The 14137-nt window shown below is 43.2% G+C and overlaps 1 protein-coding gene across 1 annotated transcript in view; it reads left to right on the forward strand.

Moving 5' to 3' along the window:
- The window catches only part of DNAH5 (dynein axonemal heavy chain 5), a 273433-nt gene that overhangs the window by 127036 nt on the left and 132260 nt on the right, over positions 1-14137 (forward strand). Inside the window, exons 33-37 of the mRNA XM_046001046.1 lie at positions 3367-3579; positions 4336-4560; positions 5939-6111; positions 13251-13429; positions 13805-13992. Of these exons, the coding sequence (XP_045857002.1) occupies positions 3367-3579; positions 4336-4560; positions 5939-6111; positions 13251-13429; positions 13805-13992 (978 nt within the window). The remainder of the gene's footprint in view (positions 1-3366; positions 3580-4335; positions 4561-5938; positions 6112-13250; positions 13430-13804; positions 13993-14137) is intronic.

The raw sequence follows: 14137 nt of genomic DNA on the forward strand, positions 1-14137 counted from the left end.
TTGTTCAGAAAATAATGCCTTCACTAAACAGAATTACCTCAGTGATTGGATTGTTTTAATCAGCTTTCAGACGTTTTTGGCACGATTGTAGTCCCTGTTTCTCATCATGCTTGATTGAAACCTTTTTTTTTAAACACTTCCAAGAAGTTTCTAGAATCATGGAGTTGCAGGGAACCTAAGAGAAGCCATTCAACGTGAGGATGTTGCCATTTGTACAGCTGCCAGGGGATGCTACCTGATCCATCCCGTCGCCCACAGTTCCCTGAGACAGTGACCCTTCTAGTTTGACAGTGTGTTCTGTCGTCCCCTGGGGCTTCCTGTAAACCCTCATTTATTCATCCTGGTGTGCGGTTTGCTCTACTGAGCAGCCTCCGTGTGCCAGACGGCGTGCGTAACACGGGAATACGGAGGACTCGGGGAGCTGTGCTTGGGTGGGGTCTTTCTAGAGCGCGGTCGCTGCGGTGGTGGGCCCGTCGCATCACAAACAGTCAAAAGCTGGTCCTGTAAGTTCACACCGCTGGGTATGTGCCAGGCATGGTGCTCGCCCATGGGATCAACATGATTATGTTGATCATAATCAACACTGAAGGCATTTTTATGCAATACAGCATTCATCAGACATTTGACAATTTAACAGTTGATAATTATCGATTGGCTGCGCTTGTGCACAGAGCACATGGGGATGCTGTTCGGGGCCTTCTCCTGGTAGTGTAAGGGAAGGCTTTCCTGCAAAGAACGTGGTGCTTGAACTGATGATTTTAAGTGAAACACAGCTGGGCAGATGGGGAGGCAGAACATGGACCGTTCAGAAGGAAGGGCAGGCGCAGGGGTCTGAAGATGGGGGCAACCGGGGTGTCAGAACTGTGAGGAACTGTACTAGTTTGCTAGGGTTGCTCCTGATTGACAACAGAAATATATTCTCTCACAGTTCTGGAGGCTGGAAGTCTGATCTAAGGTGCCAGTGGGGTTAGTTCCTACAGGAGGCTCTATAGGAGAGTTTATTCCATGCTTCTCTCCTACGTTCTGGTGGTGCTTGCCAACCCTGGATGTTCCTTCACTTAGACACCTGTCACGTTGACATCTGCTTTTGTCTTCCCATGATGTTTTCCTTGTGTGTCTGTGTCTTAGTTTCCTTCCACTTGTAGGAACACCAGTTCTTGGAGTAGGGCCACGTTCATCTTACTTGATGACTTCTACAAACACCCTATTTCCAGATAAGGTCCCATTTACAGGTACTGGGGCTTAGGACTTAAACATTTATTTTTTGGGGTACACACTTTAACCTGGAAGAGGCAGTGATGAGCAAGGGGAAAAGGGGAGAAGGAGATATGGACCAAATTCCAAAGGGCCAAGTGCACCACACTACAGAATTCCATTTCATCGTGAACTTGACGGAAGGCATGGGAGGTTTTTACATAGGGAAGTGACCTGATCTATATTTCAGAAAGATTCTATGGCTCAGTGTAATGGGGGTGAATAGAAGGGGGCACATGGAAACCAGTATCAGAAATGATAGCACAGTAAGGATGGAAAAGACTGAGCTGCTATGACAAAGCCTTGAGAAGGAGGGTGGGCAGAGAGGAAGGGAGGACAGGGTGGACTTAGTGGTTGAAAATCACATTTTTAAAAAAATTTTTTTAATAAACATATAATGTATTTTTATCCCCAGGGGTACAGGTCTGTGAATCTTCAGGTTTATACACTTCACAGCACTCACCATAGCACATACCCTCCCCAATGTCCATAACACAACAACCCTCTCCCTACCACCCTCCCCTGGCAACCCTCAGTTTGTTTTGTGAGATTAGGAGTCTCTTATGGTTTGTCTCCCTCCTGATCTCATCTTGTTTCATTTTTCCTCCCTACCCCACAAACCCCCCACTTTGCCTCTCAAATTCTTCATATCAGGGAGATCATATGATAATTATCTTTCTCTGATTGACTTATTTAGCTCAGCATAATACCTTCTAGTTCCATCCATGTCATTGCAAATGGCAAGATTTCATTTCTTTTGATGGCTGCATAGTATTCCATTGTATATATGTACCACATCTTCTTTATCCATTCATCTCTTCATGGACATCTAGGTTCTTTCCATAGTTTAACTATTGTGGACATTGCTGCTATAAACATTTGGGTGCACATGCCCCTTTGGATCACTACATTTGTGTCTTTAGGGTAAATACACAGTAGTGCAATTGCTGTGTTGTAGGGTAGCTCTGTCTACAACTTTTTGAGGAACCTCCATGCTGTTTTCCAGAGTGGCTGTACCAGTTTGCATTTCCACCAGTAGTGTAGGAGGGTTCCCCTTTCTCTGCATCCTCGCCAGCATCTGTTGTTTCCTGACTTAATAGCATTGCTTTTTTTTGTCCTTTATTCTTAACCATAATGTATCTACAACAAGGGGCAGATCCTGTTTTTGTGGGTCCTCACTCTTATAAAATGATAAATACAAATTTATATTCAGGACTTGGAAAGGGACTGTTTAAATGACAGGCCATAGAACGTCTGTCTTATGAGCTTCTTGGTAGATCACGTCTACAAGTAGGGAGGGTTCATTAATATGGTCCTAACTCGAAGCTCAAGGGAACGATATTCTACTTAGTAAAGAATGATAGTGACAACAAACATTCATATTTACTTGATAGTTTGCCCTATTTGATGTACTCGTCATCAGCCTGTGAAGTGAGTGGGAAAGCAGGACAGGCGTGGTTTTTAATGGACTAGTTATAAGCGTGAATTAGTCTCAGAGATGTGTCCCCCATCACTGCATGGTCAATGAGTGGCAGAACGCCATTTGGGCCCATATTTTAGTAAACAGGATTCTATTCTCAAGAGGCCATACTGCGTGGGGGCTGGCGTGAGACGACCAGTTGAAGAGCTGGGTTTGAATCAGAAAATGTTCTGTGCTGCCAGGAGCTCTCCTAAGGAGAACGGCATTTCCTACAGGATTGGGCTTACCTGGTAAGGTGTTTGCATGGATCATACTGACCCCGACATTGCCAATGTCGACTTGGTAAGCTTGTGGTGTGGATGGCAGGCTCTTACGGTGCCCCATCTCATTTGGGGGAAACTAGACGTCTTTCGATCATCACCTTCGTACTGAGTGTTTCTCTTAGAAAACAAGCTTTCCCCTCTCAGGTATAGACTGTTTGGAACTGATTTAGTATTCCCTTCTAGATTTCATGGGAAGCTTCTTTTTGTTGGCTTGAAATTGATTTTATATCATCTTTTGCCTTTTATTTTATAATCCATAGCTTAACTTCCTTTGGGAAGGATAACATTGCCAAGAGAGCAGCAGAGGTATTCATTCTTTATATGAATATAGCTGGGTTTTTTTTTTTTTTTTTTTTGCTTCTACCATAGATCTATGATCGCATTCTGTCAATCTCCTCTCGAGAGGGGGAGACCATTGAATTGGATAAACCTGTGATGGCAGAGGGTAATGTGGAAGTTTGGCTTAATTCTCTCCTGGAGGAGTCTCAGGCCTCCTTGCATCTTGTGATTCGTCAGGCAGCTGCAAATATTCAAGAAACAGGTTTCCAGCTGATTGAATTTCTTTCTTCTTTTCCCGCTCAGGTCAGTGTATTGAAATTGGAAAGTATTTTCTACAGAATAGTCATTGGAGATCTCATACATTGTCTGTTGTAAGCTACACAACTGGCTATAATTTAAGACTGGACCAGAATTAAGATTTTCATAAGGATTTTTTTTTATGTAGATAAGCTTAAAGGTTTCAGCTACAGATTATTTGGTTATATATATGTCATATGTATAAACACATATTGTCTTATGTATGTTTTTGTATATGTTTTCTTTATATTTTTTTAACTTAAAAGGTTTTTTTCCTTGCTGAATGTCATTAATAAATAAATCACAAAAAGGTACTGAGTGTATGGTTTACTGGAAAGACAAGAAATGGATTTTAGCATTAAAATGGAGAAAATGTTTTCTTAGCTATTATGATCAGTAAAGATTTTGTGAGTATTCACCATGTGTAGACCTTGTATTAGTTCAAGAAAAACAGGTTTAAGACATATTCTTTCCCTTCTAGTAACTTGAAGTATATCTAGCAAGGAAATACGACTTTAACGGTAAATGATTTAAAATTATAAGGAAAACATTGTGGACACCTCATGAGTCTCTATGTACGTAATCACCAGGTGGCTGGTATGAATAGAATTTCCATAGGTTTCCAAATCATGAATCAAGTTGATGTAATCAAGGATGGCCTTATATTTGCATACTAATCACCATTATCCATGGTATTGTAACTTCTATTTAAATATATTAATATGCCATAAACACTCATAAAGACTTTTTTGTTTCCAAAAGGTTGGATTATTGGGAATTCAAATGATATGGACACGGGATTCAGAAGAAGCCCTCAGAAATGCCAAGTTTGATAAAAGAATCATGCAGAAAACCAATCAGTCTTTTCTGGAGCTACTAAACACATTGATAGGCATCACAACAAAGGATCTGAGTTCCATGGAACGGGTCAAATATGAGACTTTGATTACTATTCACGTGCACCAAAGGGACATCTTTGATGACCTGGTAAATGCTTTATAAATGCTATGGCATATACAGAAAAGCAAATACTAGGTATTTTCTGTGTTTACTCGTGGGAATTGGTTTGAGTGAATTCAAAGAAAAGGTCAGGCAAACAAAAGAGTCAGGCAAAGGGTCAACGTCATGATGAGACATCATTGCTCAGATTTTCTTTTTCAGTCCCATTTTGATGATCTCTGCTAAGATGTTATTGAGCAATTCAGATTTCTTTTTAAAATTCTTTATGTGATCACTGTTAACACTAAACTGCCAGGTAGCATCCCGGAAAACCTTTCATTTGTCTTATGCTCCTATAGTTACTAGGCAAGGATTACCAATTTCTTGTTATAGAAAAATGAGTAACACTGCTAGTACAGTGGCTTTGTGCCTCCTCCAAGGCTTTTGATAAATCCTATCTTGAACAAGTTTTGCTACCTTTTGTGTCATTGATTGCCAGTGGCCTTTCCTAATATGGTTGGTGACATTCAGGTGATATGCAGAGTTTTGCCTTTAAGGAGAGGACAGAGGGGCAAACAGAGTTCAGTAGCGATAGAAAACAGGAAGTGTGAAATGAAATTTGTCCTCTACTCTAAAATAGAACACTAGATAAGAGGCAGGAAGCTCTTATTTTCATAGTAATTTGCTGGATCGTGTCTCACCCCATTATGTAAAAAAGATCATAAAAGATTGATTTGGATGTACTGGGAAGAAGCTCTTTTAAGCTGCTGTGGTCTAATCTCTCTTAACAGTTAAGCACAGCATTTGCTTCTCTGAGAAATAAAGGGGTCTGGATAATTTTGGATTTATTATTTGTCAAAGAAAACGATTAAAAGGGCCTAAAATTTTGGTTAAAAAAATTAAGGGAAAAACATTGCTGGACAATAACCTACCATTTAGATGGTAGACCTTTTGGCCTGCTGCAAATCCTAGGAAAAATAATGAATGGATTCGGGAAAAAACCCAACAGTGTACTTTGTCATAATCATAAGAGATGCCTTTTCCCCAATGAGATTGTTTGATTGTATGCCAAAACATGGTTTTTGTAGATTGTAACTTTTATGGCTATGGAGGGCTGCAGTAAGGGCATTGCAGAAACGTGCAATGTGAGAAATGAGTATCTTACTATGAAAATACACCCTGCTACTTAAATTGGTGGGCACAATTAGGGATTTCTCTTGAATTTTTCTATTCCCATAACTTCTAAAGTGTCCTTTCTGCTGATCAGTGAATGAACAGATTGGTTGGTGATGTAGTTGACGTCTCCGAACCAGTGGGGTTGACTCTGAGTTCCATTTGCATCCCATTAGGATCTACAGGAGTGCTCACGTGCACACTTTACACGCGGTTCTCATCTCAGCTGTAACGTGTATCTTTTGCATTTCAGTGTGACATGCATATCAAGAGCCCTACAGACTTCGAGTGGCTGAAACAGTGCAGATTTTATTTTAACGAAGATTCTGACAAGATGATGATCCACATCACAGACGTGGCTTTCATATACCAGAATGAATTTTTAGGTTGCACTGACAGGCTTGTCATAACTCCACTCACAGACAGGTGATGGAAGGATTCTGTGATTCTACAACGTCTCTCCCTCCGCCCCCTCCCCGACATTTTTATTCTCCTGAGTTCCTCTGGGAACTTCTGCTTAATGTCTCGTTAGGGTTTAGAGGCTCTTCGATACCAGTCTTTGAAATTCAGTATTTTTAGCTGTACCCACGGATCTTTGCTTGGGATTTAGGTTTGTGACTGAAACGCTTTGCTTCCTTTACCTTCAGTCTTAGAGGGTCCACGTTTAAAGGACCTCAATGGACATCAAATGGGCAAGGAAAGGAATTAATTGTCACATGTCAATAGGTACAAATCACAGATGGCCTTCAGGGCTGCTTTGGGGACGGTGGCACCTACTGTTATTACAAAGAATTAAGATGGTGTTTTAGCAGGAGTAAAATTGAGTATCAGCTCAGGTGAAAAGTGATGGGGAGGATGGTGGCTTGGACATCTGGCACTCTTCTCTGTCCTCTGCCTGTTATGTTAGCAACTGTGCTAGCCAGAGACGCCTCACACCTTTCCGAGACTCAGTGTCCTCATCTGTGAGATGAACTAGGTTGCCTGCGAGAGTCCTTCCACAGCTCTGTAACTCCCTAATCCCTTTCAAACTTCAGGGCATCTGCTAATTGTGCAGACACTCTGCTCAGGGAGGCAGCGGATACCTGTTTTGGACAAAAGGGCTGAGTGCTAAAATCAGGATTTGGCCCAAGTAGAAGTTGAAGCTGAATCTCATTCATTTTCATGAAGTGAATCTCTGGGCCATTAGATGAAAAGTATCAGACCAAACATAAAAGTATAACATAATACCCCTGTTCCTTCCCAGCTGCTTGTTCCTCCCGCTTGTTTGTGATGCTAAGTACAGTGCTGGCTTTCAACCGAGAGATTTTTATCTTCACTCTCCTCCTCCTCTTTCTAGTCCTTTGTATGCCTGCATTGAAGATGGTTTACACTGGATGTACTTGGATGTCCTTTGCGAGTGTTTGTCTCTGTTTTGAAGTGCAGGGGTGGCTAATCACCAAATGTGGCAAATCCCTTGAAACATCTGTGGCTCGGGCAGTGATTTCCCACCTTTTGCCTCCTCAGACCCCCAGCACTCCTTTCCCTCCCTCTCTGGTGAAGACCACTTTTCCTGTTTGAGGGGGAAGGTGCTGTCCCAGGAGACACCGTGCCCTCACTCCCCTCTCGTGCCTCTGCTGACCAAGGTGTCTGCCTTTGTGCAGTCAGCTCTCCGGGTGGACGTTCTGTGCCATCCTCCAAAGCCAACCTCTCCACCGACAGTGGTTTTCTCTCTGGGAACATCATCGGTTTTCATTTCCAGCTGGATCGTTCTCATCATCGTACAAATCTGCTGTAATTGCTCTCAGAAAGAAAATCCTACAGTGAACCCTCGGGGTTTCTTCCCATTTCTGTGCTCCCATCGAAACTCCTCAGAAATACCTGTTCCTCTTCACCTAGTTTATTTTGAACTCACTCCAGTTCGGCTCTCCGTCATTTTCCATGGATCACATAATGGCCCACCGCAAATTTGGAAGGTCGAACAACACAAATGGATGATTCTACGGTCTGCGTGTTACAAGTCTGACCTGCGTCTTTCTGGGCTGACCTCAGGTATCCACAGGGCTGTGCTCCCTCCTGGTGTCTGTAAGGCAGAACCTAATTCCTGTGTTTTAGGTCATTGACAGAATTCCTTTCTTGGCAGTGGAGGGCCCCCAGCTGGGTTTTCTTGCTGACCGTCAGCTGAGGACTGTTCCCAGCTTTGGGAGGCTCCAGCGTCCCTCGGTTCACAACCTGGTCCTCCATCTTCACAGTCAGCCGCAGTGGGTTGAGACCAGTTTGTGCATCGACTCTCTCCTCTGGCTTCAGTCCTGTGTCTGACCCAGTCTTCTGCCTCCCACCTCACCTCTGAAGGACTCGCGACGTTAGATTGGGCCCAACAGGTAGTCCGGGATAATCTCTCGCCAGGCCTTCGACATTATAGCTGCGAAGTCTCTGAGTCATTCAACGGAACCTATTACAGGTTTCAGGGATTAGAACGTGGATCTCTCTGCTAGGGGCAGGTTATGCTGCCGCTCACGCTCTCTCCCCTCTCTGGGCAGACGCCACGCAGATCTTCAGGTTGTTCCATGCACTGGTCATTACGCATTCTCATCTTTCCCGGTCTGTCAGAAAACGCAGGTTTGCCCAGGTGAGCACTCTCTTTTTGATCCACTTTCTCCACACACTTCTAGGACACCACACTCTCCTGGCTCTTCGTGCTCTTCCGGTTGTCCCTTCGTACCCCTTCTTCGGGTTCCTCTTTCTCTTCCTCGTCTAAATGTAGAACATGCCAGGACTGTCCATCTGTGTTCACTGCTCCGGTGATCTTATGCGGCTTTAGGTGTCATGCAGATGTGGACTCCCTAGTCCGCACCCAACCAGGGCCTCTCGCCTGAACTCCAGACACATATATCCACTTGCCTGTGCAACCGTGCTCACTTGGGTAGGTGCAGGGAATTTACACTTACCACGTCTGATCGTCCCCCTGCAAACCCGCCTTCCTGTAGTCTTTCCCATCTTAACAAACGACGATTCCGTCCTTCCATTGCTCAAGCCGAAATCCTGGGAGTGTCCTTGGTGCCTTCCTTTTTCTCTTGCTTCCTCATCCCATCGATCATCAGGCTCGCTCGGTGCCATTTTCAGAAATCGTCCAGGATGTGACCAATTCTCACCTCGTTGCTGTTGTCACGCTGTTCCGAGCCACCATAATCTCCAGCCAGGATTATTGGGGCAGGCTTTTAACTGGTCTCCCTGCTTCTGCCATCCCCCCCCCAACCCCCTCAGAGTTTGTTCTCAAGTCAGACACCGGGACATAAGTCATATTCTGTCCCCTCTTTGCTTCGGTCCCCCCCCACTGTCTTTCTCTCTCACCCCAAATGAACGCCAGTGTCCTCATGTTGGTTCGCGGGGTCTGGCATGAGCTGGCTCTGGCTGCTTTTCTGTTTCTTTGTCCTCATTCAGCTTCAGCCACTTGCTCCTTGGCTGTTCCTTGAGTAGCGCACCCTTGCTTCAGAGCCCTTGCACTTGCTGTCCCCTTGACCTGAATTCTTTCTCCCGTCAGTACCGGCAGAACTTGCGTCCTCACTGCCTCCCGCGCTCTGCTCACATGTCGTCCCAGAGCTGACTTCATATCCCCTCCCTGAAGCGGGGATCCCCACATCCCTCGTCCTCCCAGCCAGCTTTATTGTTTCTGTTTCCTATTTTTAAATAACTTGTTTCCTTCCTTTAGGATGTCTGCTGAAAAGCCAGCATGGACGTCCCGTGATTGATTTATGGTCCTAGAATAGTGCTGTCACATTGCAGGTGCTGAAGAAGCATTTCCCGAATCAACGCAAGAAATGCTTATTTTCAGAGTCACAGCTTTGTGGTGAAAAATTTAAATAGGACAGAAGAACATACAATTGAAAGTATGAGAGTAAAATTTCCCGTTTTTTAAAAACAGTTTATTTCCTTTCTTTCTAGAAATGTCTAATGCTTGTATGTTAAAATTCTTTATTTTTCACATATAAGTCTCAGACTATACAAACTTCTCTGCACCTTCATTCTTTCACTGTGTTCATTGTCTTGTACATCTTTCTGTATCAAAAAAACTTGAGAACTTTAAAAGCAAAGTAGGTGTCTGTAAGTTTGTCTCAGCCTGTCTCCCCCTAAGTGTTCATTTGCTTATTTTTCTTCATCTTGATTATGGGAGAAGTGAGTCACCATTTTGTTGCTGTTGTTGAACCCTGGGATTCCACGGCGAGATTTGCTGCCCTTTTACCGAAGAGCCCCTCACTAAAATGAATACTTACAGAATAAAAAACCAGAGGCATTGATCTTCTTGTCAGTCTTTTCCTGATTGTCCTGTGGCAGTTCAACAATGTTGGCAGCTTTAGTCTCTGGGAAGTTCACCATGAGGTGGAAGGAGGTGCTGATAATCCAGATGATAAAATAGTTGTTCTAATGCGCTAAGAATATGTAGCGCCTTTCTCTGAAAGCTCATGGCGTTTTTTCATGACCAGTCCTTCCTTCCATTCTGGGCACAAGCAGAGAAGACAGAAGTCATCTTTGCTGCCCCTGTCACTCAGGCAGAGGGCGGCGGAAATCAAAGGCTGGTAGAAGCTTCTCGTCTGCTTGGTAAGAAATGTAGATGGGTCTAAGCAACCTGCGCCTTTGTCTCAAGTATTCTCACGGCTCTCATGAGTCACACTTGCATGTTGAGCCCTGGACTCTGCCCACCACAGCTGTGTGGTCTTGGCCAGGACACCTAACCTCTCTGATTCCCTTCTTTTGGAATCACTGTGTGGACTAGAGGTGATGGATGTACGTACCCAGGCCTGGCACCCAGTAAATGTTAGTTATTATTATTGTTGCTATGACTATGCTTTCTTTTAATCATCAATATCAATGTTTCCCTTTGTTTCTCCTTAAGCATGTTCTATAATCAGAGTCTATAACCAAACCAAAGAAAAGGAACAAAGAAAAACAAGTTCCTGATGTCTGTCTCCTTGCCTTAGGAGGTTTTTAGCATTTGGGAATCAATACTCTTTAAGAATAGGAGCTGAAAACACTATGAATGTTGGTTTTTATGGTTGGATTTGGTTAAACTGAATTCCATCATAAGACCTGGGTCATGGGGCTGGCCATTGTTGCTTTAACGTGATAGTCAAATTCTACATCTCTCTCTCTCTCTCTCTCTCTCTCTTTTTTCTTAAATTTCTTGATAGATAGGAAGGAATGCAACTACAGTTGCATTCTTTGTTTATAAATAAAGAATATTCTTTAGAATATTTATTCCTTATTTATTTTAAATATTCTAAAGAATATTCTTTAAAACATTCTTTATCCTATTTATTTATTAAAGAATATTTATTATTAAAGAATATTTATTCTTTATTTTTTTTTTTAAATTAGGCTGCATGTCTAACTTGGGGCTTGAACTCACAACCCTGAGATTAATAGGCACATGCAATATCAACTGAGTAAACTGAGTGTCCCCACATTGTACATCTCTAATTCCAGTAGCTGTTGGGAGAGGAGGAACCAATTAAGACTGTACAGCTGGGCTGGCACAAGTCATTTATTTAATAAGAGTTCATAGAGTACTGGGTGCCAGGTTTAGGGAAGTAGTTGAAGGTACAAGTATGAACGAGATCCCATTCCTGAGAGCAGAGAGCTGAGGGCAGTCTGCTGGGGAGATAGAAGCTGCAGAAAACCACTAAGCACATAAAAATCCAAATCCTGTTCCTGAATGATGAGATTTTTTAAATCAGCCAAGAGACTGGAAAGGAAAGTAGGAAAGAGGAGGAGAGGTGCATGTACATCTAGAATACTTGCGAACATCACATGAATGTGGACATGAAGATCCATGCTTGTCTCTGAAAGGCAAGTCCTAGAGGAGTCTGGGGGTCAGCCTAGCAGCTGGGCTGAAGCCTCACCCAGCAGAGGAAGGAAGGGATCAAGCACCTGGCTTTCCCACTTATTTTTCGTGTAAGTAGGATGCCTTTAAGGCACCTTAACAACTTGCCGGTACTTCAGTAATATAGACCCAAATGATCCCAGTTGTAAAGAAGGGTTTGCAAGACGGAGTAGTGGGTGACTAGAGTCCCTGGAGATTGATTCCTTACATGATAGGGTGGACATGTTCTAGAACCCGGCAGTGTCAGGGCTTGTCGCCAGACAGGTAAGTTGGAGTCTCAGCTCTGCTGCCACAATCCCGAGGAAAGGAATCCCATCTCTGGGAGCCTTTCCCCTCGTCTGCAAAATGGGAAGAACAACAGTAGCTTCCCTGCAGGATTCTCCGCTCCGGGATTATGTGAGATCTTGTAGGTGGAGCCCATCACATGAACTATTATTACAGAGACGTCTCTGCCAGGGATAACAGAAGGTCAAGACGAGAAAGAAAACCTTGAATTAAAAGGCAAAATCAACGTGAGCTTGGGAGTCCTCCTGAGTTTACATTGTCTTCTCCCTCTCGGGCTCTGTGTACTTTCAGGGCTCAGCCATTTACTAGCCTTTTTTAGGAGCCCACTTCTGATAAAATACAGACTCTAGAGGACCTCCAGTTGGTGTGCTCACTGTTTATTTCCACCCTTCACGCTGGACAATCACTTTATATCCTTTGAAATATTTTTCGAGTCCAGATGAATGCTTTACAGAGTTCAGCCACAAGAAAGCCCTAAACTGCATCACTTTATAGACTTCCTTTGACAACACAGTGGGTTGCTGGGGGATCAGGTAATTCATCAGCGAGTTATCAGGTTAGTTTTCTCCTTCCCAGGCCCTCTTGTATTTTCTTCCAGAATCTTCTGTTAATATCAGGCAGTAAGAGACAGTAGAAGGTATGTGTAGGGACAGTAGTTGTTCCCAGAAATAGATCAAAGATGTGATTATTTAGCAATGTGTGATTCAGATATCAAATATCATGCCCCAATACATCAAATTATTCATTAGATTCAAAAGGGGATTAATCTTTAAAAAAAAAAAGATTATTTGAAGCGGTCATGCCCATACATCAGATCATTCATTAGATTCAAAAGGGGATTAATCTTTTTTTTTTTTTTTTAAAGATTATTTGAAGCGGGTAGGGGCAGAGGGAGAGGGCAAGAGAGAATCCCAAGCAGACTCCACGATGAGCACAGAGCCCCACGCAGGGCTCCATCTCACGAACCTGAGATCATGACCTGAGCCAAAACCAAGAGTCAAATGCTTAACTGACTGTACCACCCAAAAGGCAATTAATCAAATGATGTCCAGTCTGTTCTATAGAATACGATTCTTTAAAGGTTGGTAGGTTTTTGTGAAAAAGTTGCCAAGTAAGTTTTGGAAATGCTACGTACTATTTTTCATGCTTGGAGAATCTCACTATACATTATCCTCAGAAAGCCCGTTGGACCTTTTTAAGAATTTTCAAACTTACTTGGCCGTAGGCCATCCTCTCCTTTTTCCTCTACACATGTTTATATCTGTAAGAAAAGCATGTTAAGATGCAGTTTGGGAAATGTTATGTAGGGACAGTGGCTTGAGTTTTCCCTTTTTAAATCTGGTGCAGGTTTCATTTTACTGTGGTGTCTCAGAAGTGTCTTCTGGGTGCTGGTGGAATGGTTCTAGTGATGTGTCTTTTCCTCAAGGTGTTACATCACATTGGCTCAGGCTCTGGGAATGAGCATGGGAGGCGCTCCCGCCGGACCTGCAGGAACAGGGAAAACAGAAACGACGAAAGATATGGGACGATGTCTTGGGAAATACGTTGTGGTTTTCAATTGTTCTGACCAGATGGATTTCCGAGGCCTTGGACGGATTTTTAAAGGTGATGGTTATAATTTTTACTTGATGAAAAACTTAAGCTAAGGTGGAATATCTTGGTAAGATTTATTTTCTTCAACCACTGGCTACATTGTAGTGTCATTTTTCAACTTTGTGTAACTTTTTGGAAACTGAACCTTGCAGTGTTGTGGGGATCAAATGTCCTCCTCACTCGCCTTCATCCCCGCAGGTTGGCTGTTTCCAGATAAAGTACCACATGGTGAGTCATTTTGGGGGCACCCTGTGCATAGTCTGTTTGTTCAAGTTTATTTTTGAACAGACTTATCTCTGGCTTGTCTTGGCAGCTGCAAAGCGCCCTTTTCCCTGGCTTTTTGAAATTACATACTAATTGGATTTTCTATTTAATTTCCCTTCGAAGGACTGGCACAGTCTGGATCCTGGGGCTGTTTTGATGAATTTAACCGCATCGATTTACCAGTTCTGTCAGTGGCAGCCCAGCAAATTTCCGTCATTCTGACCTGTAAAAAGGAGCGGAAACAGTCTTTTATTTTTACCGATGGAGATAATGTGACTATGAACCCTGAATTTGGACTTTTCCTGACCATGGTAAGGAACCACAGGGAGAGCTGCTGAATGTCAGACTTCTTATCGCAGCTTTCATGCCTTGCCCGGGTCTCAGGGCCCTTCGTTTCCATGGACGGAAATTGGGACGGTATTTTTATCCCCTGTGTTAAACACAGGGTTCGTTTAA

Source organism: Meles meles, chromosome 3, assembly GCF_922984935.1.
Source record: "Meles meles chromosome 3, mMelMel3.1 paternal haplotype, whole genome shotgun sequence".
Classification (NCBI taxonomy): domain Eukaryota; kingdom Metazoa; phylum Chordata; class Mammalia; order Carnivora; family Mustelidae; genus Meles; species Meles meles.